The following is a 22806-nucleotide window of genomic DNA, read 5'->3' as shown; positions in this document are numbered from 1 at the left end:
GTGGTGATGTGTAGGAAGATGTTGATGCTTTGTTTGGAGGAGTGCAATTGAGGTAGGGGTCCGCGCAGTTGAAAGGCCCACTTCTTCCATTTGACAGTTGAGGAGAAAGAAAAAAGTCAAGAATGGAGAGTTTGGTAATTCTCTACTCTAATTCCTCTGAGCTTTCATCTAAATTATAATCATAGTCTGAGTAACAGTCGCGTCTTATTTGAGTTGAGATTCTATATACTTAGTTTTATGTCTTATTCTCATGCTCTTACAATGTCATTATTCATGACAATGCAGACGCTAGGCTCCGTCTTTTCTGTCCTCGGTGGGCATTGATAAACATCGACGTCAGCCTGAGCTCTTCAACATGAAAGGTCACTTCGTGGTGTAAGGCTGCAATCCACAAACGCAAACTAGGCAACACTGTTCTTCTCAAATTTATGTTAATCTTATTACCTACTAAAATAGAATTATTCTTCCAACTGAAGGCACCATTGGCTCTTCTCTCAACCACAGCACTTCTGTTCCCTGACACGCTCAAACTCAACATAAATATTGTCTTCCTATGATCGGCTTCAACTCTCTTTAAAATGTCCGAAACACCTGCTACGACACATGTCAAAACTCGCATCCTTATTATATCTGACACACATGGGTCGAAACCAAAGCCCAAGAACAAAGGTGGACCTAGCACTGACGATGAGCTCAACCAAAAGGATGCCACGCGTGTGACGACGGGTTGGAGAGAGCCTCTACCAGAGGCTGATGTTGTTATTCATTGCGGAGACCTCACGAAGCGAACTACAGTTCCTGAGTTCGAAAACACATTCTCTGTGTTACGATCTATCAAAGCCCCTCTCAAGCTGGCCATTGCAGGCAACCATGACATGGCGCTTCATGACGACTATTGGATCAATGAGTTTGGTGGTCCAGCGGACACGCTCGACAAGGTCAAGAATATCGTTCAGAAGGCTGAGAAAGATGGTGTTCGATATTTGACAGAGGGCGTTCATGTGTTCACCTTGCAAAATGGCGCTCTGTTGAAAGTGTATGCGAGTCCATGGACTCCTTCTTATGGTGGCTGGGCATTTCAATATGACAATTGGCACGACTTCAACATTCCCAAGGAAACCGATGTGGCCATTACTCACGGCCCGCCGCAAGGTATTTGCGACTTTGCAGGCATGACGGGGTCTCACGCTGGCTGTCCCGACCTCCTTGCCGCCGTCGCGCGTGCCAAACCCAAGATCCATTGCTTTGGCCATATCCATGAAGCTTGGGGAACACATCATGTGACATGGAAAGGCAATGCCATTGATGAGAACCTGTCAAGAAAAGTCGGGCTCAAGGGGCTACGACCAAATCGCGTGACGCAGAACGAGCAAGAGGCCAATGCAACGAGGGTGAAGCTCATTGAGATGAGCAAACAAAGAGCTGCACATCTGGACCTCACTCAGGGTGATAGTCGCGTGGTTCAGGGAAAACAAACATTATTTGTCAACGCAGCCATTATGGATATCAGATATAGACCTATACAGCTACCGTGGCTGATTGATGTTGACTTGGCGAGAACTGGACAAGCATGAGAGGTCCTTAAGAACAACCACATCATTATCATTGTGTATCATAACATAGATGTACATCAATTGAGAATCGAAAGTTTCAATGCTTGTTTATTACTAGCTAAGCTGGTACATGTCTATTACTACTTTTCCCATCACTCTCAATGGTGAGCTAATTGTAGGTACCCCGAAAAAGAATAAGTGACACACAATCCATGGATCTTTGAACAACGCATTATTAATTTCCTTGTATCGTAAACGTCAATTGACTGCGTCCCAAGAATGCTCCGTGGTGAAGATGAATTTATACGCAAACAGATATCAGAGCTCTTACAGAGCAAGGGCGGCACCGAGAGCAGCGAGGAGACCGAAAGCAGGGCCAGCAACAGCAGCAGCGTTACCAGTAGGAACGCTGCTGGCGCTGCCACTCTCGCTGCCAGAACCAGAGCCAGAGCCAGAGCCAGAAGTTCCAGTGGGGGTAGAAGCTCCGTGAGTCTTGGTAGTGGTTGCGTTGCCGGGGTGGGGAGTGACGGGGACAATGGGAGACTCCTCGGGGATGCTGGAGAAGATGGCGGGGACGCTGGCGGAGCCGGTGACGGAGGTGTCGATGCTGACGGTGACGGCGCCGGTGGTGGCAGCAGCAGAGGTGGCGGTAGGCTTGCTCTCGCCGGCGGTCTTGGCGAACTCCTTGCAAGCCTCAGCAGCAGCGGACTGAGCCTTGAGGAGGTCTTGGGCCTCGCAGGCCTTGGTCAAGCAAGGGGTGATGATGGGGAGGAGCTTCTCCTGGAACTTGGAGTCGCATTGGCAGGCGGTGTCCTCGAGCTTGCAGCCGGCCTTGGGGATGTTCTCCTGAAGACATTTGAGCTGTGGATGTTAGTTAGGTGCTGTCATGGAGTGTGTAAGTGGTGTTTGGTGGACTCACAGCACACTCGGGTTGACCACTGAGGTCCTGAGCGGCAACGAGGCCAGCAGCAGCGAGGAAGAAAGCAGCCTTCATTTTGAATGTATGAATGACTTGGTACTGTAAACGATTGAGTGAAAGCGAGTGAGCTAGCTTTGAGTTATAAGTCAACAATTAGACAGCAATACAATTCAATTCAATTCAACGAGAGGGATGTACAGGAGACAACTAAGACAAGTCTTGGGACAGGTCGGGATCACCTCCTTATATACAATGTAGTAGAGTCTTGCAAACTTAAAAAAGTCCTGATACTTTATTAGCCCAGTCAATAGTGACAGGCAGCAGACGTCAACAAGTGGCTGATCTACGAACGAAATACAGGCTATTGGGGTGACCATTGACCTGATCCTGATCCAATGCTAAGCTCTAGCACAGCTTCAGGCTGCAGAAGTGCCCCTGGACCCCTGGTTAACCCCCCGACAAGCCGACACCAACCTTCTGCGTACTGTACATAAAACACTGGACCAGCCAATCATGCCGAGTCCCACGGCCCAGGCGCTGACCTTTTTCGGTGGGTCTACAGCGCTGTTAGAGTTCTAATGGCCTGTCAATCACCATATTTCAGTAACATTCTCACAACTCCCGTAATTGTCGGGTGTCATCGTCCGAGGTTTCATAAAACTCTACTTTTTGCTGTCCTCCATTATTTTCTGTCACTACTACCCAAGCGCCATTTTGTGCTCGGCAGCGACTTCGGAACAGAAAATTGAGTTTTATTTTGTCTTTTCTAGCCTCTCATCCCCCTAAATTTGCTACACTTGTTTTCTTGTGCCGGTTGCCGTTTGGGGGCGACGCCATGGCGTTTCTTGGTATGCATGTTTTTAGAGGCGGGGGAGTCTAAATTGGTGCTACCCTCGAAACTAGGGATTTATTGCCCCGGACAACATCAGAACAGTCAATGTCTTTCCAGATCAAGAAACATACATACGTTGAATGTATTGAATACGAAGTAGCCTACCATAACTTTATTTCTCGATATAAAGTTTGATGATGCTAGTTCATGCATCAAATTTGCTCTTTTCGTTTGTTTACTCCTTTTTCAAGAAGCTTCCTTTTCCTTCTCTCACCCATTCACTCAACTTACAGAGTATATCATCCGGAATAAGGTAAGGCTAGGTAGAAGAAACATGTATAGTAAACAACGTCGAGCTATGAAACGCCACTAAACGGTACAAAGACCAGGATGAGAACATGATATGCAGCACCATCTCAGCTTCTGCAACTCTCACGCACTGATCATTCGTGGCAACCTTGAAGGCTGGCTGGCTTACTGTTACTGTTACTGTTGTCTCTCTGAATGTCATCTTCACATCCTCAAGCTCATCCATCAACGTCAGCTTATTGCCCCCTCACGCATTGTGCATGCGCGTGCATACAAACACTTACGCGTCGTCCCAAAGTGCCTCTTTTTGGCGGCCTTGTACATACGGATAAATGCTCCCCAACAAAACATCTCCTTCTCCCTCGCTGCTATTGGTGGATGTCGGTTTCTAATTCGGGGAGGTGTCTAGACAGTGCAACTCCACGAAACGCAGTGATGCTTAAACGAATACTGTTGTAGCTCTCTCTGGCGGCTGCTTTTGACTTCATCCCCACATGCAGGGTCAGATCAGCGTCACCGATCAGCAGCGGCATGCCATGTGCAGATGCATCTCGTATCCAGAGTAACGTGTTGTCGGGGGCTTGGAATCAGACGAGTACGGTATAGCACTTCCATAACCTCACATCATGCCAACACCACCACGTATGGATCTCCATTCGCTAAATCATACTGTACTCTGAGTACAGAACTAAGCAACAAAGACGAGGATCATCAAGACATTTATTATTAGAGACTTCCACAAAGCTCCAATAACAAAGCAGCAAAGTTTTGTCTCATCCTAGGCTAAACTCATGATGAGATTCTCAAAATCATAACCCAATATGATAAGCATACAAGCCGGAGCACTATCGAATTCCTTGAATATATTCATTGCAGTTCCTTTAGCCCTTAAGTTGCTTTAATGCATCTCTCTCTTGAAGTAGGTATGAGTATGCATATAGTACATGGCACTTAACATCCATTCACAATACCACATACCAAACGTTGAATCTCCCTCAACTGCCATCTACCACTTCATTCCAATTACCTCAGCCTTCAAACCTAAGTCAAAGTCAATTCTCCCTTCCGTTCGAATCCTCGATCGATATCAGTTATTCGCTTGTTTCTCAATCTGTGACACAAATCCCATATCGGCGACCTAGCGTAGCCCTGTGGAGTCGAACAAAAGCTTGGCTCAACATAGAAATCTTGCCAAGTTTCCTCATGTGTTTGGCAATTGCTTATACAGCGGGACTCATATGCCATTCCTTTTAAATGATGCAAACAGATATCTTGTCTTCAAAAATCACAGCGACTTTTCTTGCTGAGAATTTGATGATGTCACAAGCGTGGAAATCTCTCTATCAAGTACAACAAATGCAGGTCTAAGTACATTAACAAGCAAACGTAAGTTTTAACTATTTTATGCCAAAAAAAAGCATTGCCTCATGAATCATCATCCCATCGAGGCCGATTCATGATAATGGGTCTCGCTGGGTCCCACGGTCCTCGTATCTCGTTCTTGTACTTCTGAAGCCCGATCAGCCACCAGCTGCAGCCTCCTGTAGCCAGTATGGCAATGAGTACTCCAACAATCATGCCCACTAGTCCACTCTTCCATGGCCATCCAACTGTGTTCTTATCGTATCCCAGTATTAGGCCAACTCCGAAGCTTGCACCCAATACCAGCAGAATGGCAGAGAGGATATGGAAGCGCCAGCTTCGGTGCCGTACATAGCGTCGGAATACTGGAAACAACCCAAACACCTCGATGCTGAAGAGTGTCAGACTGAACACCTGCTTGGTTGATGGTAGTCGGCTGGCGAGAACAGTCGATGCCATCAAGGCAGCATTTGTGGACAGCGATGCTGGAAACTTGGCACCCACACCTCCAGAGTAGTCAAAAAAGAAGATATTGATCGCGAGAAGCCAGAAGGACATGGCCCAGATGCTGTCGCTTGATGTTGATAGCGTTAGCGACTTGAGAATGGGGCTAAGGCCAAGGAGCGTGCAATAGATGAGAATCGCCGACTTGACTGTCTCCATCCTTTGTCGATATCGATTTTCTTCCGCCAGGAGCGGCGGTGGTAATTCGGGGAGATGTTCTTGACTCGCTCGTGGAGTGTGTGCGATACCACTGGCCAGAGAGGTGGTTGAAGCAGACTGGGCTCGATGCATCGTACTGGGCGCATGCAGATTGGTTGTCGAACTCGCAGCCGAAGGGACAGCGGATGGTGCGGTGGTAGACGGCGCCGACTCGACACGGAACGGAGGTGGACGGCGGATACTGCCCGTACGGGTTGGTCGTCTTAGACTTCCAGTCCGGCCAGCCCTTCCCATAACGTTCGCTGCCACACCAAGACTCGGATCATCGGTGTCTTCAATTTCTGATAGCCACCGTTCCCACAGGATCCATCCTACAAACGTTGCGAAGCTGCTCCAGCTTGTGACAGCAACAGGAGACACGCGCTCCTGGAATATGCCAACAAAGCAAACAACAAAGATTATGACGGAGCAGACATGCTGTAGTATGACTGTAGAGTCGGCGACGAGCGGCCAGAAGTCATACGGCTTGAGACGAGGATTACGCTGGAGATTCTCGAGGAAGGTTGCTTGATCGGTATAGTTATCAGGGTCTGCAAGCTCAATTGTTAGCTGCCATTGTTCAACACGGGAGTTTCCTTGGACATACATGATTGCTTAACCCACATCAACTTCTTCCAGGGGCGTTTGCGTCTTCGACTCCGGCCTCGCGGCCCTCGGGGAGGCGACACAAAGGCATCATCAGGGGAAAGATGAGAACGACCGAAGCCATGGAGGGTCGAGTGGTCTAACGAGGGGAACGGGGTCTCGTCGTCGGTAGGGGGCGGCATGCTATCGAGAAGGCATTGGAGGCGTCGGGGTCTGGGTCCGGGTCCGGGATCGGGATCGGGATCGGGATGGTGACTTGGACCTGGACTTTTTGTTGGTGAAGTTGGAGCCGGAGCTGAAGTTGGGGGCTGGTGTTGATGCCAATTGACACCTGTAATGAGTGGGTCGCCCAGGGTTAGCGGACTTGGAGATCGTGCCGTAGTGTCTCCCGTCATGGAAATGGATGGATCTACAATGACAAGTGCGTGCGTGCGTGAGCTCGTAGCTGTACTGTACTGTATGTAGGTGGCTAACAAAACAGGCTTTGACAGTTGAGATGTGATGGGCTTATCGTCATCTCCAGCTCCCACCGGGGGATGTTGATCCTGCCTTGCAGCAGTACAATATTCGTATACGTACCTTCAGTACTATCTCTTGGTTTTATGTACATATTAAGGTACCCTTTACTTCAGGCAGGAGGGCTGTCTATGGTGGGGTCAGTGATACACTTGCAGCTTCCCAATCGTATTGCACAACAGATCGTGCAGTCACCAGTAGCAGAAGTTTTCTCTCACTTCTCTCCTCTTGCAATATTGAATTATGACCATAAATACGATTGAGAATGCACCGATACGCGGGCCGAGAGTCAAAAAGAAGCTTTGATCAACCCTCGGGCCATTCTCCTACCCTACACAAGCAGAATCAACTCAACTCAACCGCCTGACTCCTGATCACTCGCATGATTTCACAAACAGCACCTTGCAGGAGGAGAGAACACCACCGGAGAGAAGACTCAGGTCTGGCGGCTACAGTGCGATTCTTTTGATGACATTGGATACCGAAAGTGACAACATTGAGAATACGCAGATACGCATACACACCGATGTTTCAAGCACAATCATCAGCCATCCCAATCTTGAGCACATCACCGCTCTTCCTTCGATCCACCATCCACCATCCCATCCTGCTTGGCCAGCCAGCCTTGGCATAGTCAGTTGCTTCTAACCGAGAAACTGGGTTGATATGCTAGACATGGTTCGTGGATACGCAGCACACAGAATGAAGCACGCAGAATGCAGGCCTTCCTCCCTGTCACACTTATAAAACCACATATCCCCACTCCTCGATAGCAACCACTTCGCGTCTGCGAGCCAATGGATCAGGTTAGCTCTCCCGATTCTGAGAGATCGATTTGGAGAAAAACGTGGTCTCGGGACCCAAATCAGCCACGCACCCGTACCTGCTGATGTGCTGTTATCGGAGAAATTGAATCATGTTGATGGCAAAACAAAATAGGAACCCGGTGTTATTGCCTGACATCCATTCGCTCAGCTTTCACTCATCACCAGCGCTATCTGCAGTCACCAAGGATGCCCACTACTTGTGGCCCGAAGTCAGATCTCACTGCCAATCATAACCAGACTTGGTAAAGGCGTTCATTCTTGGACTGTCCCAGAACCAGTTCACCGGCACCAATCGCGTACTATCCCGCCTCAAGTTAACAGGCTCCACACGGGGTTACCCGACATCCCTTGCAGGTTCCCGTTCAAGCCCTTCCGCCTCACTTCAAGCACATTTTGTTAAGCCAACCAAACCGCCGGGTCCATACCAAACTCCCAGTTTTCTACAGTACAGAGTGTAGGATCAAAAGATCCCTCGGTACCTCCACCGCGACAAAGAGGACACATCTTCAGGCTTCCTATCAGGAAGAAAAAAAAGAAAGAAAAAAAAAAAGGTCGAAAACAAGCCAAGAGTGGACAACTCAATTAACTCACTCCTTTGGTGTGTTGAGCTGAGCTGAAAGTGTCTGTTCGCGCGTTGACCCACGTTCTCGGACAACTGTCACCTACGGAAACTAGCCCCGTGATAGACAATCGACATTCCCGGCATCATAAGCGGTCACCTCCAGATGACTATAGCTGGGGAGGTTGTACTCCGTGCTGAGGAGGTCCTGATTCTGATTGATCTCTCTGGCCCTAGCATCGCGTCGCGTCGGTCTTGCCCACCGGCAGGCTTTGCGTCGTATGCAGCCACGACTGGGATAGTCTGCCACTGTCCAACTCACATCAGGCCATTATCCAAGACATATTCACTAATGCTATAGAAACACGAACTGATCGAGTATCTCGAATACTGAGGGTTGTCTTGTTGCTGTTTCGACTCAGTACGAACACGACGAGATATCCTAGTCAAATATTTGATTAAAAAGCAAGAGGAGACCATAACCATACAATTTGAGGTAAGATGATGAGCTAAAAAGGACGACTAGGAAAAACGACCAGCGTGGTGAGGCGTTTGCTAGATTTGCTTTTTACGAGACAAGTGAGAGGCGAGAGGTAAACAAGAAGCGCGAAATGTTCGATAAAATGTGATCGTCCACTTAACATCTTGCACCATCTGCGGCTCCCCCGGTCTCATCACCACTTTGTTCCTTGGAAAGTTGTCTCATTGGTAGATTGACCGAGAGACCAGAATCCGCCATGCAGCATGCCGCCATCGAACCGCTGAGGGCGGTGTCGGTGAACCATCCCGGTTTTAGTAGACTGTGACACAGTACAGCACATAGTCTATCTACTATCTACCACCTACATACCTTACATGCATACATGCATGCATGTGTGCATTGCGTCCGACGATGGCTTCACGAGGATCAATTATTTTCCCCGCCCCGGACGTGCCGCAAACGGTCATGGTCCCCCCCTACTTGTAGGTATGACACCGTTTCCGTCTGTCCTCGTGAGAACCCCTGCTCTGGGGTTCGACACTATATACCCGACGTGAGATTAAAACCGCTGCTCATACCTCTTGGTTGGCCGCCAACCTCTGATGTCTTCTGCTGGTCTTCTTTCTCTGGAGTTCATATACTCCACCATCTGCTTATTATGATAGACATGTCTGCTTCGTCTCATGGCCTCGAGACCATGGCGTCTTTGTCCCTCTCAGCAACCTCAACTACGACCGACTTTTCTTCCTTACCAACAGAACTCCGTCTTAAGATATGGTCCCGAGCCAGCGAGCCTCGTATCGTTTTATACGGTGATCTAGTTCAAAAGAGCCGGTCTTATCCCTTGCCTACCGTTACACAACTCAATGCGGAAGCGCGAGATGAAACTCGACTGGGGTACGAACCAATTGGTAATGGATCGTACTTCGACTTCTCTAGGGACATCCTCCTTTGTGACCACAAGATCTCAGATCAGGTGACCGACGAGTACCTAGATGGTCTTGCCCCCCGGATACGGCGTCTTGTCTTCTGGGACTGCTTCCCTGATGATGGCCGCGTGGAGGGACCCTACCACTATTCCGTCTATCTATCAGCGTGTTATCGGCAGCCAGATTTTGGAAAAATCGAATTCGATAGGTTTTGGTTCCCTAACGTGGATGATCTGTGGATTGTCAAGGTGGGGGAAATCGACCCAGCGTGGATGGTCCAGGTGAACCCCAAATTGCCATATAAAATGCGACTTCAACAATTGGCGAAACAGTTCAGATATTGGGTGGACGAAAACATCATTGAGATGGCACCTCTGGACCTGAGCGAGCCAGAATCACAGGCTGTCTTGAATGAAGGCCGTTGCGGCAAAGAAGACTGCCATGAACTCAACAAACAGCGCAGTATAATGATGTCCAAGGTTGCCTTTCTCGACGGTAGATACAAGGCTCCCGATGATGGACAGAAATGGATCCGAATCGTTGCATGGCAAGCTGGCGAAGAGAAAGCCGTGTACGAAAACAGGATGAGATGGGTGGTTGTCGAGAGAATTTTGACATTTGACTTGCAACGGGATGGGTGGAGCGAATCTGGACTGGAAGTGAGACGACGTAGCACTTGAAGGTAACTGGACTGAGTGGAGGCTATCTTTGCCAGGCGCAAGGCTATGCCATCCTGAACGACAAGAACAGTACCTTTGGGACAACTAATCTCTGCGTGAAATTTAAGAACGGCACCGATATAGGGAAGAACAATTTGACACTCCCTGAGGGTAAATGAAGAACGGAAATGGAGGGGGCTTGGGATTTTAAGGAAACTTATTGGACTATTATATCTAACCACAAATGATGAACACAAGAATCGGAACAAGCTGCGGTCTAGCGCTATCATTATGCGCAACTCAATGATGAAACAAGCAACAGTATCTAATTATTTAAATATTCATTAAAAACATACCGAAGTATGTTGCTCCTGTTATATATTGCATTTATAAATATAATCTTCTAAAAACAGGGAGGGGATTGAAGAAACAACGAAGAATACTGAAAGACCATTTCCTCAATCCTCAGCTGAAATTACGTATTATGATTGAAGTTCTGAATAACTGTTATTGTTCATCTACTGTGCAACCAGTGTTACAGTTTAAAGTACTCCTTAACTTGTTTATCTGACATTGAACTTCTGAACTGGTTTCCCCTCACATTGAGGTTGATGATATTTATAGCAGTGTTCAGCCGAACATTCAGGGATATATCGTTAGCCTGCTATCTGAATAACATATACCCAATCAATAAGAATCAAGTTATACGAACAGTATCCAAAACTAATGAACAATCTATATTCATATTCATGCTTCAGAGAGAAATTTGACTATAAAAGAGACTGAACTTCCAGCCATCTTACCTTTCTCTATCTCATACATCCGCTACTTTACATTCATCGAGAAGAGACCCAAACATTGCACATTCAATAGCTTTGCAAATATTCACAGCCTTGTTACTTCTATCATGTCTTCGATACAGCCCAACAAAGAGGGAAAGATACTCGCTACAATGGGGAAATATATTGACAAGCTCAGCGCTCCTGTAACTGTCAGTTTCGATCCTAAACGAGCAGTTAGATGCGAAGATGGCTATCGCAGAATTCTGGCCATCATTAAAGATTACTCCCATAGGCCTGGACACATCAACGGCAAAACCCTTAGATCTGGACCAGACGAGGTGTTCCAGCGACTTCACCACACCCAATTCCAAGACATTGGAGCATCGATGGAAGCGAATGTCCGTTACAAAAGATACCTTCTTGACACACAACATGGTTTTCCCCAGGCCTGTGCCCTCGCAGTTTGGCTTTCCTCAGGGATACAACCTCATCAGTCTTGGTCTCCGTCTAGTGGCGTCAACTTTCGACTATGATGAAGCAATTCCACACATTCAGTTGACAGAATATACCTGGCGACCGTTGAGCCTCAAGACGTTCCCTTATCTTCAAGAGTTTGCTATGCTGTGCCTTCGACCTATCAGCTGCAACTACCAAGGTCGTTCACCCTTCCTCCATTCCTCAGAAAACAAACGAGGTGAGTACTATGGCTTCCGCTACCACCAAGATACTCGACTTGTGGAGTTCACTCAGCTAATGTGGCCTGATGTTGTAGAAATTGCATTCACTGGTGAGGATCTGGTGAACGGGCTATTTTCTTATACAATTGTCCGTCTATGGATCGTTGGACAACGACGTGGTCGATATAGGATGCCACGAGAAGAGCTTGGATGGACGAAGCTGGACTTGTATTCAGAGTTTCGTGATCACCGTCTCAACAGAATCCGAGACTTGTGGGTGCTGACTCGAATGAGACTAGAGAACCCGATTCGAGAGGAGGCATGTGAGATGTATGTCTGATCAACACAGGGTGAGTATTTTGTGGTGTATTTGAAAGCACGAGGATGGGGGTTGGAGTTGGAGTTGGAGTTGCTTTGCTTGGTGCGTTAGATGTAACGCTGGCCGTTACTCTTGCTTGGTATTTGATTTGATTTGCTAGCTGGCTGACCTCTGAATTAGAAAATAATTTGGTTATTATTCTTGTATTGTAATCTGTGAGAGTTGACTTGCTATACTGCCGCTAGGTAACAAGTTACAAGTGAAGGAAGGCCTCTGTCAAACAGATAATTGTTAATAAATCTCTGTGAACGATAAGCCCAAAGTTGATGTCAAGTCGCCAGTACAAAAGTAGTATCGACTAGCTAGAGAATGGTCTTGACGTGACCCATACTTACTCAATAAAACAATTGCCTGATACTGTTGCATACCTTGCTTTTTTACCCCTGAGCTACTCCAATCGAGCACTGGCAGTATATTCAAGCCATTGCAATTCCTAAATAATGACTACTACGATAGATTTAACTTGACTGATATTTGTCTTACTTGAAATATGGTAAATAAATGTTGTGTAGATAGATACATATTCGACTGCTATGCAAGAAAATCCAACGCTCCAACAGTCTAGCCTCCATTAATGTACATAGCAATGAGTTCGTCAAATCCGATACTGAGTAATTACAGCGTTATTACATTACGTTCCTCCGATCATTGCGTCTCAAACTTGAAGCTCGTGACCATTCCCCTGCTGATTTCCGTAATCTGTTACCCAGGCTTATACTGGCAGCAGAAAGGCCCTGCATTCGTGAGGGAAAAGAGGCCTCAACTCTCTCCCAGTCACGGGGCACCTTTACATCGTCGTCGCTATCATCCAAGGCTGGACCAGGCAGCATCATCATATGCCTTTGCCCCTTGAGCATGGCTCCCTGTAGGGCTGCCCATGATTCAACCTGGCCGTCTGCTGCCTCCTCCACACAGTTGCACTCGTCGCCTGCGGGACATTGCGTTTCGCCAGCAGCATGCCACTCTGCTAGACACGCCTCGTGGCTTGCGCAACCACACGCCAAGCATGGCGGGAAGAGGGCATCCACAGGCTCAAGGCAGTACACACATGTGAGCTGACTCTGAGTTTGATGGCAACGATCACATGTGCCAACAGCACCACCGACCTTGGAGTCACTGGAAGTATAACGAAGTGGTTCCAGCTGGATTTCGTGTATACGGCACATCCCTGTGACATCAAGACCGCGACCTGATGCAAGCAACGCTTGAAGCTGATCCTTCTTACCCATGGCGATGGGTGATGTGTTATGTGCTTTGCCATCGTGGCCAGCACCTGGCTCATGGAAGTTGTCGTCAAGATGCCCTCCGGTCATATCTTCCTTGAGTGAATTGAACTTCATAATCTCGAGTCTGGAGAGTGGTTGATTCCACATTTGCAGCATTTCAGCATACGCATATCGGTAACGAGCATGGACATCCGCCTGACTGGACTCAAGCATGGGTATGTTCAGCCAACCATCATCGTCGAATGCGGTTTGATCCTCCATTGTGACGGAAATCTTTGTGGGCACAAGTGGCAGATAATCATCCCTTCGATAATCGTCATCATCCAAAGAGTTTCTACCACCATTCGAGTCCATTGTGGTCGACGCACTCCATGTAACATTACCTGGAGCCAGACTGCTGAGAATCGTTTCAGCAGGGCTTGGTTTCTTTCTTACATGATTTGGAGGTGACGACGAGCTGACTCCTGCAAACGAACGCGGCAGGTTAGCAGCAAAAGCTGATGCCAGGCCGGAGTTTGCTCTATTTAGGAAGCGTGTGTTTGGAGACGTAGACACGCTGGGTGGTGCCTCAACTTCCCCTAGATACCCCTTGAACTTATTTGGCGGCGTCTCTCCGCAGGAGTACGAGTTCGATGCAGCGTCCCCGCCCCAAACACCATCGTCTGATGCCTGGGATCCAGCGTAGTGGACAGGAGTGTGCACTGTCATCGGCGTTGTAATAGCTGAGTTCGTATAACTGCGTCCACCAATATTCCATAGTGAGGCATCAGTGGGGAAGTAGTCCAGCGAGAAAGCTGGTGCCTTGAAAGGGAGAGGCGTCTCGGGCTGCGGTAAATGCGATTCGAAGTATGCCACACTGTCTGCAGCAGAAGATTCGCTGAATATACAAGAAAGCATCGCCAACATTTGGATATCCGCGATTTTCTCATAGTATGCAAAAAGGTCCATGATGAAGTCCCTGGCCAAGGGATGTTTACCCCATTTGACTCTGCCCGACAATGCACCTTCATGTCGTTCCAAGAAAGAGTCAAGAGGAGAAGTATCGGCATTGCACCTGGAAACCACATCGTGGGCGATCACCAGAATAGAATCACGCCTCTGATTGTGGGCAAGTATCTCGAGCGGAACACCCTTCTTTAGTAGAAGCGCAAGATATCGCCAGACATCAACCAGATCTCGAGCGTTGTACTTCTCAGCGACCATTGCATTGTGCTCACAGACCTCGGCTCCATCCCCAAAGATGGCATACTCACGCGCAAATTCCTCTTTCGAGGGGAGAAGAGCACGGAAATCATGTATCGATATGAGGTTCTTGGGCCGACCAGGTCTGCGACGGCTTGTGCCAGTGCCAGTACCAGTGCCTACTCCTGTACCACCGCCACTCGAGCGTATTGACCTGTCTTCGCTCCAAGTTTTCCTAAACTGGCGGCTGGGGTGATACCAGAGACTAATCTTATGCATTGACGTAGACTCTGAGTCGCTCGAAGAGGACGATGATGAAGATGACCCAGAGGCAGACGTATCAGAATCCCCGCTGGATGCGGAAGTGTCTTCCGCCATGAAACGCTGTCGAGGCCCAAGATCATGTGCGATTCTGCCAAAGCCCGCAAAGAATGGTTCCCCCTTAGGGCGTTCCCTATAAGCGTCCATAGTGGTTGTAAACAATGCGCGTGCCTTTTCCTCTTTGGAGGGGAAGAAACAGATCAACCGTCCGTTGTGGGAGAACCTGGCACCGCAGGTCCTGGGTGGCGGTGGCACGATTGTCCTATTCGGAGGCGCAAGCGCGGTATCAAGCTCGTTGTGAGGTGGTAGTTCCTGAGACATGGATGCTGAACCGCCAGCGGGGATATCCTCGTCGGATTCACTGGAGCTCTCGTCCGCTAAGCCATCAAGCTCATCATCTAAATCTCGAACGTTCTTGAAGAAAGTTGTGCTGCTTTCAAGATCAACTTCCCCGAGGAGATACGTAAAGGCAACCTCAAGGCAATTCTTTTTCCTCTGCAAGAATTGATTGGCCAGTTGGTGAATCTCGCGATCAATCTTTTTGTGAGTCTCTGCAGGCATGAAGGACGATTTTTCAACATAGAACTTTGGTGCCCTGGTCTTGGGATAGCCGACTGGAATATCAATCCGGACCTTAATGAATATAGTTTCTCCATCAGCACCCCAAGGGCCGTACAATGAAGCATTGAGGGTCAAATTGTCCATATCAATGTTGTCCCACCTCACTTTGGGAAGTTGATGGCTGATACGTAGAAGTTCCTCTTGAATAGTATCAGGCTCTGCCCACTCATCGTCAGGGTATCCATGGCCAAAGATACCCGAGTCTTTTGATAAGTGTCGTTTGGCGCTTGTTGATGCCTTTCTCTTAGTCATGGCAATTCCTTTCATCCATCCTATTTGCGACTGGTTACGGTCGACCGATCTTCCAGATACCTTGGCCTTCATCGAGGGACCTCGCCAGGCCATCGATGTACGATGGCTTTGAGTTGTGCCTGATCGCATTCCCAGGGTAAGAGCACTTTGCTTATGATAATTGTTGCCAGGCCGATGATCACTCATAGTAGCAGATTTACGATCGCGATCCGTACTTTCGTCCACTGTACGGAAAGTCTTGTATGTCGCGCCTTTTCGGGTGATACTGATTGCTGGATCGGCTGGCATGCCGCGTTGATGCCCGATAGCGGCAAATATCTTGGGGTCGATGCATTGAAGCTTGAGTTCGTTGTCTGTGCCCCAAGAGACGAGCTGGAATTCACGGTTGTCTTTACCATCATCAGTTATGCCACCACGGCATCTCCATAGAAATTCCTTTGCTTTGTGATCTCCGTGCCCCGGCCAGACATCGATTGGTTGACTTGTCACTTTCGATTCTGGCTCAAAGTTAGTGTTGTAGAGATAGAGGTCTCCCGGTTCGTTCTGGGGTATTGCGAGGAGGCCGTGTCCGAAAGGTGTGTGACGAGCTCTCCACACTGGAAAGCCAGTTTCAATGGTATGTTGTAAGGGCTCTTCTGCAGTATAGTCCCAGAAGTTGATCCTCTTGTCGATAGAACAGGAGACAATCGCTTTCGGGTCAGATCGGTTCCAGTCCAGGCCGTATATCTTGGATTTGTGAGCTTTGATAGATTTTAGAGGTTCGGAAGAACGGCGTTCATCCCAAATATGCAACCATCGATCATGAGCAGAAGCGAGGATGTGAGATGCTTGCCGGTTGTATTTGACCTGAGATGCACCAGCAGTCCAATCACAGAACGTCAAAACGGGCTGACGTGGCCTTCGAAGATCCCATGCGTGAATATAGCCATCTACTGAGCAGGTCGATAAGAGGTCTGGATGGTGAGCAGACCAGTTGACGTCTGTAATAGCACGGCTATGGCCTTGAAGAGAGTGTTCTATGGCACCTGAGCTTGAGTCTTCTCTGCGATTTAAATTCCACACGAGGGCACGATGGTTGGCGGCTGAGACGATCCAGTAGTCGCGAGCAGCGAAGGGTGACCATTGGACATCCACAACCAGCCACGGAAGGCCATGAGTTCTCAGTCGCCGAGGAGGGCTATATGGTGAGTCAAGATCTATGATTGCCAATCCATCAGGCCTGTTTAATTGTCAGAATCTGTTAATTTAATGGTACACTTTTAACCTACGAAGCCAATGCGACATCTCGCCCAGCAGGAGAGATTGTGGCTGAGCCGACCAGGCCATCAACATGAATAGTGCCATCTGACTCAAAACTTTCGCTCTCGTAGGCCGACTTGATAACCTTGCCCTTCTTGGGAGCATCAGCGAGTTGGTCGAATGAGGGCATTGTGATGGGTATATCGAGAGGCTATCACGGCGTTCCTCATGTCGCAACTCATATGAGGTAAGGAGAGGACACACGGCGAACTGCCACTGAAGAGCTTTGAATCATGTCATCATCCACAGGAAGCCAAAATAGGATAGAGGAGGCGTTTTCAAGCAAAGGAAAAAAGTTGCTAGGGTATTGTTGAATACAAATATTGTATATGAAGTTGCTCAATTGAACTCGCGTTCCTCACTGCCCGGGTGAATGATTGACAGTACGGGAGGTGGTCAGAGCGCGCGACAACGCTGCACAAGTACCACCCCGGCTGTTTGAAGTGCAGTGGTACATCCCCCACCATTGCCCTGTCCCGTCCTGTGAGTTGAGTTGAGTTGAGCTTGTCCAGGTTCAAGACTTGACGGAACCTTCCGCGACCTTTATCGGGCACATGTCGTAGGAATCGTTGTACAACAGAGCCTAAAGGATAGTTAGACTATGTACTTTTAAGTATAATTGTACCTTATAATGGATGCATATGGCTTATCTATCTTTGCCTAACCATTTTTTGATGGTCGTCACTTGATTTAAATGATCAGGTGTAAACACCTTTATTCATTTGTGAAGCGCTGCCGAAATCTTTCTTTCATTCAATCACTTCTATCGAGCCTTAGATCATACTGGGCTCTACCTGCCTCTGCGACTGCCCCGCCGCCGACCTTAAGTGCCCGCCTTAGGTATTCCAAGAATTCAACTTCAGACCTCACCCAACCACGACCCTTCTATACGCAACTCTTTCAGAAGCTAACGCTACGACGACACGATATCTTACGAGCAAGTACTCACCGAGATAAAAACCGCATCTCCCGATCCCGAATATCATCGAAACACCTTCATATACCCCCCAGAACTCCACGATGGCTCTCCCCAAGCGCATTATTAAAGAGACAGAACGGCTCATGGCCGAGCCGTAGGTCATCCCCGAGGGTACTTGTCTTGCGCCTTGACTTCGCAACCTAACACTCGTCGCGATACAGTGTTCCAGGAATCAGTGCCGTTCCTCACGAGGATAATCTCCGATATTTCGATGTCCAAATCCACGGTCCCGCCCAGTCTCCTTATGAGGGTACGTTCTCCATCGCTACATATTGACTTGTCGACTAATTCAACCCTCAGGTGGTGTTTTCAGCCTTGAGCTCTTCCTCCCCGACGATTACCCAATGACTCCTCCCAAGATTCGATTCCTTACCAAGATTTTCCACCCAAACGTCGATAAGCTTGGCCGTATTTGCCTCGACGTCCTCAAGAGTGGGTTGCATATCAAGGTACATACATTTCTGGGACGACCAAGCTGACAAACGCTATAGATAACTGGTCTCCCGCCCTTCAAATCCGAACTATCCTCCTGTCAATCCAGGCCCTCCTCGGTGCCCCTAACCCGGATGACCCTCTCGCTGCCGATGTCGCCAAGAGCTGGAAGGAGGATGAGCAGGCTGCTATTGCAACCGCCAAGGAATGGACTGCCCAATACGCGAAACCTTGAGGGAAGATGATACACCAGGATTAAATACAAAGAAGGAAAAAACAGAATTTAACAGCCACGGATGATCAAGTTGGGAGTACAAATACTGGAGTTACGGGGCCAAGTGATTTCTCATGGAGATACTTTCCATCGACTTTGAGTGGATACAATGGCACTTGCAGGTTTGCTCTTGGTCTTGTCTGATAGAAGTGAAAGCTTTTGTTGTGAAGAAACGCATCGCTATTTTGTCTAGTTTCATGCTGACACTTTCAAGAATACTTGCCGCGTGATCGGTGTGAAAGAATCGTACCCAGCTCCCAGTCCAGATATCTCCTTGTGTTTATGACCTTCAGTTACAAGCGGGTTGTTGTTCACTGCACCTCCACCGATCCGAGATGTCAAAGCTTTAATTTGAGCCTTGTTTTCAGCGCAAGTCAGAAGTTGATCAACTTAGTACAGCACAAGGCAATAGGTTTAAACTCAGTGCTGCTGTCATGCAACTGTCGTTGGCTGAACAAAACAAAGCACATCAGTACCCTGTATCGTGTGGAAGAAACCTGCGATCCGTCCCCATATGTACCCCGTTTCCTTTTCAGGTAGATATACACAACTTGAATACCCTGACTCACGCTCACGGTATCGCATATTTTGATAAGTGGGCCAGGTTCCAAAGATGAGCTAACAATATACAGGGATATTTGGTAGTCAGTATCACCAACCCTTCTATTGAACAGATTGATGTTCTCAGGAAGATCTGTGTTGACTTAAAGAAGCTCTGTTACTCTATGTCCGCCGAGGACTGGAATTCTCACCTATGATGACCAGCAGATCCGAATAACGTCTGTCCTTCCTCCATCCCTAACTCGACAGAATGCTCTGCGCAATAAGAACAAGCTACGCCATTCTATCGAAAGATCCCTCGACAATGTACTCAATGGGCGACTATCACCGCAGGCCACACAATCTATTCTTGGCAACAGCTTTCGTGGCTTGATTGATATCCGCTGCGGCTCTTTGAGAACGGACAAGTTCCTCAAAAACCATGGGTACCGCGAGGAAGATTAAAGCCCCGACTCGTTTATGGCTCGGCATCTGGAAGGACATTCCAGCAAGTTTGAATTTCCAGCCTTTAATTGCATTAGAAAGAGTAACTCGTAGTTTCTTGTTCTGATGTTCCACTAGAGGGTTACATGGGCTTACTGAGACACGTTGTTACTGTGAAAGTGGGAAGAGACAGAAGAATTAGACAAGAAATCAAGATCTGTTTATGCTAAGAAGCAATGGAAAACACATTTCCTGTCCTACTGCAGTTGCTCCTATCTGAGAAGCCATCGTAACCCTTCCAACATATGCTTCTCGCAGGTCAAGGCATGATCCAGGTGAGGAGCTTTGAGCCAAAAGGTATGCGGCCAACCCACCTCAACTTGGACTTGAACGTCGATGCCTGCTTCTCTTAGGATCATGGCGTAGCAGAGTCCGTCAGAGTATAGGGGGTCGTTTAAAGTGAGCTGGATCCAAGTACGAGGGTGCCCCTTGAGCTCATTTTCTGTAACCTCGAGAGGCAGTTTTTCAAGACCGTCCCTAGGTGTGCTTCGATTGAGATACCCGCCCAATGATGTGATAAAGGTTGGGGACACGCTTGTGTGGTACGGACGTAACTTTTCAGGTACATATTCCTCACCACTGGCTCTGTCCGCTGTGACTGGACACCTCAGCAGAAGTCCATGAATTGGACCTTGAGGAGCTGCTTGCGCTACCGCAGATGCCATCTGTCCACCACTCGAGCTTCCGATAACAATAGTCTTTATCTTCGAACTGTGGAATTTTCGAAATCCATCCAGGCTGTCGGAAAGGCAAGCGGTAGCTGGATTCTGAGGCAATAAGCGATATCCCACCGAGTAAAGTCGAATCCTGGCAATGCCTGACTTTACGATATGTCTGCATGATAGTTCCTCGCTATCCGCCTCGCCAACCCTCAGACCACCGCCGTGGTAGAATATAACGATAACCTCTGGATCCTCGGCTTCAGTACCTGTAAGGTCCAGTTGAAGGACAGGGATTGGGTGTCCATCCACAGAAGAGGGAATAGTGAACTCTTTCCTCGTAACTCCTTGAGAGAGCTCATGATCTCGCGTACCAGGTGCCGTAACTTGAGCATATAAGTCGCGGCATTCCTGAGCATAAATCGGTTGTCGTTCTTCGACACTGTTGAATACTCTAGGAGGGCCTTTCTTCTTGACTTCTTCCTCATGTGCCAGCCAGGCAGCGTCTAGTTGCGGTGCCGTCTTAAAGACATAGCTTTCGAGCTCCGGGTCTGGAAACACCATGATAACTGTTGATCTTGTATTCTGATAACGTACTTGATTCAAGAAGTATTCACAATACTGAGCATGCGTTACGAGGGATATTATGGCGTATCGTGTAAGTCGGTGTATTCAGGCTAAAAGCCGACACGTGACCCCGATATTGCCATACGACTACCAGCAAAGATACTGGACGAGACCAGAGCTAGGTCTGAGGACTCAAGAGACCTGCAGTTTGATCAATAATATTCTTTGAGTGGAGGACCCTCAGACTGGAAGAGCCAAACTTGAGTTGGAACAATGAAGACAGAGTTCAACGGCTAACAAGATAACCTATAACACACTCATAAGGAGTTCAGTCTCTCACAATTCGACTTCTACAACTCGAATATCAACAAATATTCCAAGTAGAGTATTGCCTTTCATGTAGACCGACACAGGACTTAGTCTCAGGTTGTCCTGGGATATAGGGTATGGAAAGAGAGAGGTTATGATGCAGACGAGTGAAACATTGCCGAACAGAATCAACTTGATAGATGGGGCATGCTTTTACAGATAGATTAGTCTACAGTCCACATTAAATACATTGAGATATAGTCGTACACAATAGGTATATCAGAATTCAGCCTTTGCCTCCCTCACATTGTTCAACATTCCCAAAAGACTGTCTTCATACTGTGTCAATATTGGGCCACACGTCGACAAAGGGCTGAAGATTCATTCCCCAAGAATTTGTCCGCAAACAGCAGATGAAAGTGATGAGAACGAAGAACAAGGAGTCTCAGTTTAAGCTGGGTTGCTAAGAGACATAAATAGACAAGTCTAAGGTTAGTCTGGGAATTGAGAACCTGGACACTATGCTTCACATCGAACCGCAATTCTCAAGGTCCCAAAAAGAATTCATTATGAAGCACTGAGGAAAAATTGTAGCTGATTGGGTATGAGACAAGCCGGGTTCTCCCTCGGGATCTCGTATCTACAATGCTAGAGTACACAACGCGAAGCCGGAAAAGGTATATCGTGATTCGTTTAAACCACAGCCAAGTCGCCAAACTTCTCCTGCAGTGGATGTTAGTGCTGTCATCTCCTCCGTCATCCGTATAACATACCTTGTATCCAGGCACCATCCATCGGCCCTTGGAAACGAGCTGAGCAGTCTTCTCGTCGATAGACTTCTCGGCAGCGGCAACCTCGTCCTGTAACTTGTGAGAATCGATCCAGTGGTCTCAGATTTGGTGGTACGTACGACAGTGAGTTCCTCGAATGGTCGGGCCTCCTCGATGTTCTTGAGGGTAGCGGCAAGATCCTTGAGTTCGAGGTCAACGGCCTCCTTGGTAGCCTCGGCGTTCTTCACGGCCTCGGCCTCGAAAGCGTCGATGGCCTTCAGTTGTCGGCTAACATCGTAGGTGACAGGCTTGAAGGCGCTGAATCGCTTCTCGATCTCATCGATGATAGCCTGGTTCTTGAGGACGGATCGGTACTGGGAGAAATCGACGGTGGTGGGCTGCTCCTGGAGCTGCTGAACCTTGCGGCGGACGTCCTCGTTGCGCTTCTTGAAGGCCTGCAGGGAGGCAACGGTCTGGCCACGGAGACCGAGGGAGCTGGTGACCTTGGTCCAGTCAAGCTTGAGAGCTGCGCTTCGCTGTCGGAGAAGGGGAAAATTAGCTCAAGGCATCCTGGGACGTAGAGGCGCGCGATCGGGACCGTGGGAAAAGTTCGACAGCACCTGCGATCAGCCACACGCGCCAATTGATGAATTGAACTTACAGTCGCCATTTTGAGGAAGGTTACGATGTCGAGAGAGCGGAGAGGATAATCTTGATTGACTGTTGATGACTTTGCCGAAGTTCAGGGAACTACCGGGCACTAGGAAGTCACGTGCTTC

The 22806-nt window shown here is 48.2% G+C and overlaps 9 protein-coding genes across 9 annotated transcripts; 4 read left to right on the top strand and 5 right to left on the bottom strand.

Annotated features, from left to right (window-relative positions):
* Positions 1 to 578: 578 nt before the first annotated feature.
* Positions 579 to 1574, top strand: BKA55DRAFT_502984 (Metallo-dependent phosphatase-like protein; the record flags this gene model as incomplete). Its single annotated transcript, XM_046186968.1, has 1 exon — positions 579 to 1574. The coding sequence occupies one exon, from the start codon at positions 579 to 581 to the stop codon at positions 1572 to 1574; it is 996 nt and encodes a 331-aa protein (XP_046053762.1).
* A 68-nt stretch (positions 1575 to 1642) lies between these two features.
* BKA55DRAFT_734352 (uncharacterized protein) lies at positions 1643 to 2755 on the bottom strand. Its single transcript, XM_046201258.1, has 2 exons — positions 2473 to 2755; positions 1643 to 2414 (listed from the first exon to the last, which is right to left on the bottom strand). The coding sequence occupies exons 1-2, from the start codon at positions 2545 to 2547 to the stop codon at positions 1881 to 1883; spliced, it is 609 nt and encodes a 202-aa protein (XP_046053761.1). The 5' UTR covers positions 2548 to 2755; the 3' UTR covers positions 1643 to 1880.
* A 2283-nt stretch (positions 2756 to 5038) lies between these two features.
* Positions 5039 to 6678, bottom strand: BKA55DRAFT_502527 (phosphatidylinositol N-acetylglucosaminyltransferase-domain-containing protein; the record flags this gene model as incomplete). The annotated part of the gene is made up of 2 exons (XM_046186930.1): positions 5039 to 6228; positions 6285 to 6678. The coding sequence occupies 2 exons, from the start codon at positions 6676 to 6678 to the stop codon at positions 5039 to 5041; spliced, it is 1584 nt and encodes a 527-aa protein (XP_046053760.1).
* A 2685-nt stretch (positions 6679 to 9363) lies between these two features.
* On the top strand, positions 9364 to 10824 carry BKA55DRAFT_606759 (uncharacterized protein; the record flags this gene model as incomplete). Its single annotated transcript, XM_046196603.1, has 2 exons — positions 9364 to 10254; positions 10311 to 10824. The coding sequence occupies 2 exons, from the start codon at positions 9364 to 9366 to the stop codon at positions 10431 to 10433; spliced, it is 1014 nt and encodes a 337-aa protein (XP_046053759.1). The 3' UTR covers positions 10434 to 10824.
* Positions 10825 to 10923: 99 nt separating this feature from the next.
* Positions 10924 to 12202, top strand: BKA55DRAFT_231400 (uncharacterized protein). The gene is made up of 2 exons (XM_046185274.1): positions 10924 to 11691; positions 11809 to 12202. Exons 1-2 carry the CDS (start codon positions 11283 to 11285, stop codon positions 12051 to 12053), a joined length of 654 nt encoding a protein of 217 aa, XP_046053758.1. The 5' UTR covers positions 10924 to 11282; the 3' UTR covers positions 12054 to 12202.
* Positions 12203 to 12718: 516 nt separating this feature from the next.
* Positions 12719 to 17123, bottom strand: BKA55DRAFT_502509 (uncharacterized protein; the record flags this gene model as incomplete). Its single annotated transcript, XM_046186927.1, has 2 exons — positions 12719 to 16913; positions 16963 to 17123. 2 exons carry the CDS (start codon positions 17121 to 17123, stop codon positions 12719 to 12721), a joined length of 4356 nt encoding a protein of 1451 aa, XP_046053757.1.
* An 890-nt stretch (positions 17124 to 18013) lies between these two features.
* On the top strand, positions 18014 to 18639 carry BKA55DRAFT_502383 (ubiquitin-conjugating enzyme/RWD-like protein; the record flags this gene model as incomplete). The annotated part of the gene is made up of 4 exons (XM_046186919.1): positions 18014 to 18066; positions 18134 to 18222; positions 18273 to 18404; positions 18464 to 18639. The coding sequence occupies 4 exons, from the start codon at positions 18014 to 18016 to the stop codon at positions 18637 to 18639; spliced, it is 450 nt and encodes a 149-aa protein (XP_046053756.1).
* Positions 18640 to 19934: 1295 nt separating this feature from the next.
* On the bottom strand, positions 19935 to 20945 carry BKA55DRAFT_503355 (Alpha/Beta hydrolase protein; the record flags this gene model as incomplete). The annotated part of the gene is made up of 1 exon (XM_046187001.1): positions 19935 to 20945. One exon carries the CDS (start codon positions 20943 to 20945, stop codon positions 19935 to 19937), a length of 1011 nt encoding a protein of 336 aa, XP_046053755.1.
* A 503-nt stretch (positions 20946 to 21448) lies between these two features.
* BKA55DRAFT_557600 (uncharacterized protein) lies at positions 21449 to 22742 on the bottom strand. Its single transcript, XM_046191819.1, has 3 exons — positions 22689 to 22742; positions 22168 to 22563; positions 21449 to 22117 (listed from the first exon to the last, which is right to left on the bottom strand). The coding sequence occupies exons 1-3, from the start codon at positions 22695 to 22697 to the stop codon at positions 21803 to 21805; spliced, it is 720 nt and encodes a 239-aa protein (XP_046053754.1). The 5' UTR covers positions 22698 to 22742; the 3' UTR covers positions 21449 to 21802.
* Positions 22743 to 22806: the final 64 nt, after the last annotated feature.

The sequence above is a fragment of the Fusarium redolens genome (genome assembly GCF_020744475.1).
Source record: "Fusarium redolens strain MPI-CAGE-AT-0023 chromosome Unknown BKA55scaffold_3, whole genome shotgun sequence".
Lineage (NCBI taxonomy): Eukaryota > Fungi > Ascomycota > Sordariomycetes > Hypocreales > Nectriaceae > Fusarium > Fusarium redolens.
The sequence above is the reverse complement of the archived record's forward strand: the minus strand, read 5'-3'. Positions and strand labels throughout refer to the sequence as shown.

Excerpts from the sequence above, each read along its gene's own strand:
- BKA55DRAFT_231400 (XM_046185274.1), top strand. The coding sequence starts at position 11,283 with ATGGCTATCGCAGAATTCTGGCCATCATTAAAGATTACTCCCATAGGC. Across the intron at positions 11,692-11,808 it reads TATCAGCTGCAACTACCAAG|AAATTGCATTCACTGGTGAG; the intron begins GTCGTTCACCCT and ends CTGATGTTGTAG.
- BKA55DRAFT_557600 (XM_046191819.1), bottom strand. Across the intron at positions 22,118-22,167 it reads CATTCGAGGAACTCACTGTC|GACGAGGTTGCCGCTGCCGA; the intron begins GTACGTACCACC and ends CACAAGTTACAG.
- BKA55DRAFT_734352 (XM_046201258.1), bottom strand. The coding sequence starts at position 2,547 with ATGAAGGCTGCTTTCTTCCTCGCTGCTGCTGGCCTCGTTGCCGCTCAG. Across the intron at positions 2,415-2,472 it reads GTGGTCAACCCGAGTGTGCT|CTCAAATGTCTTCAGGAGAA; the intron begins GTGAGTCCACCA and ends TAACATCCACAG.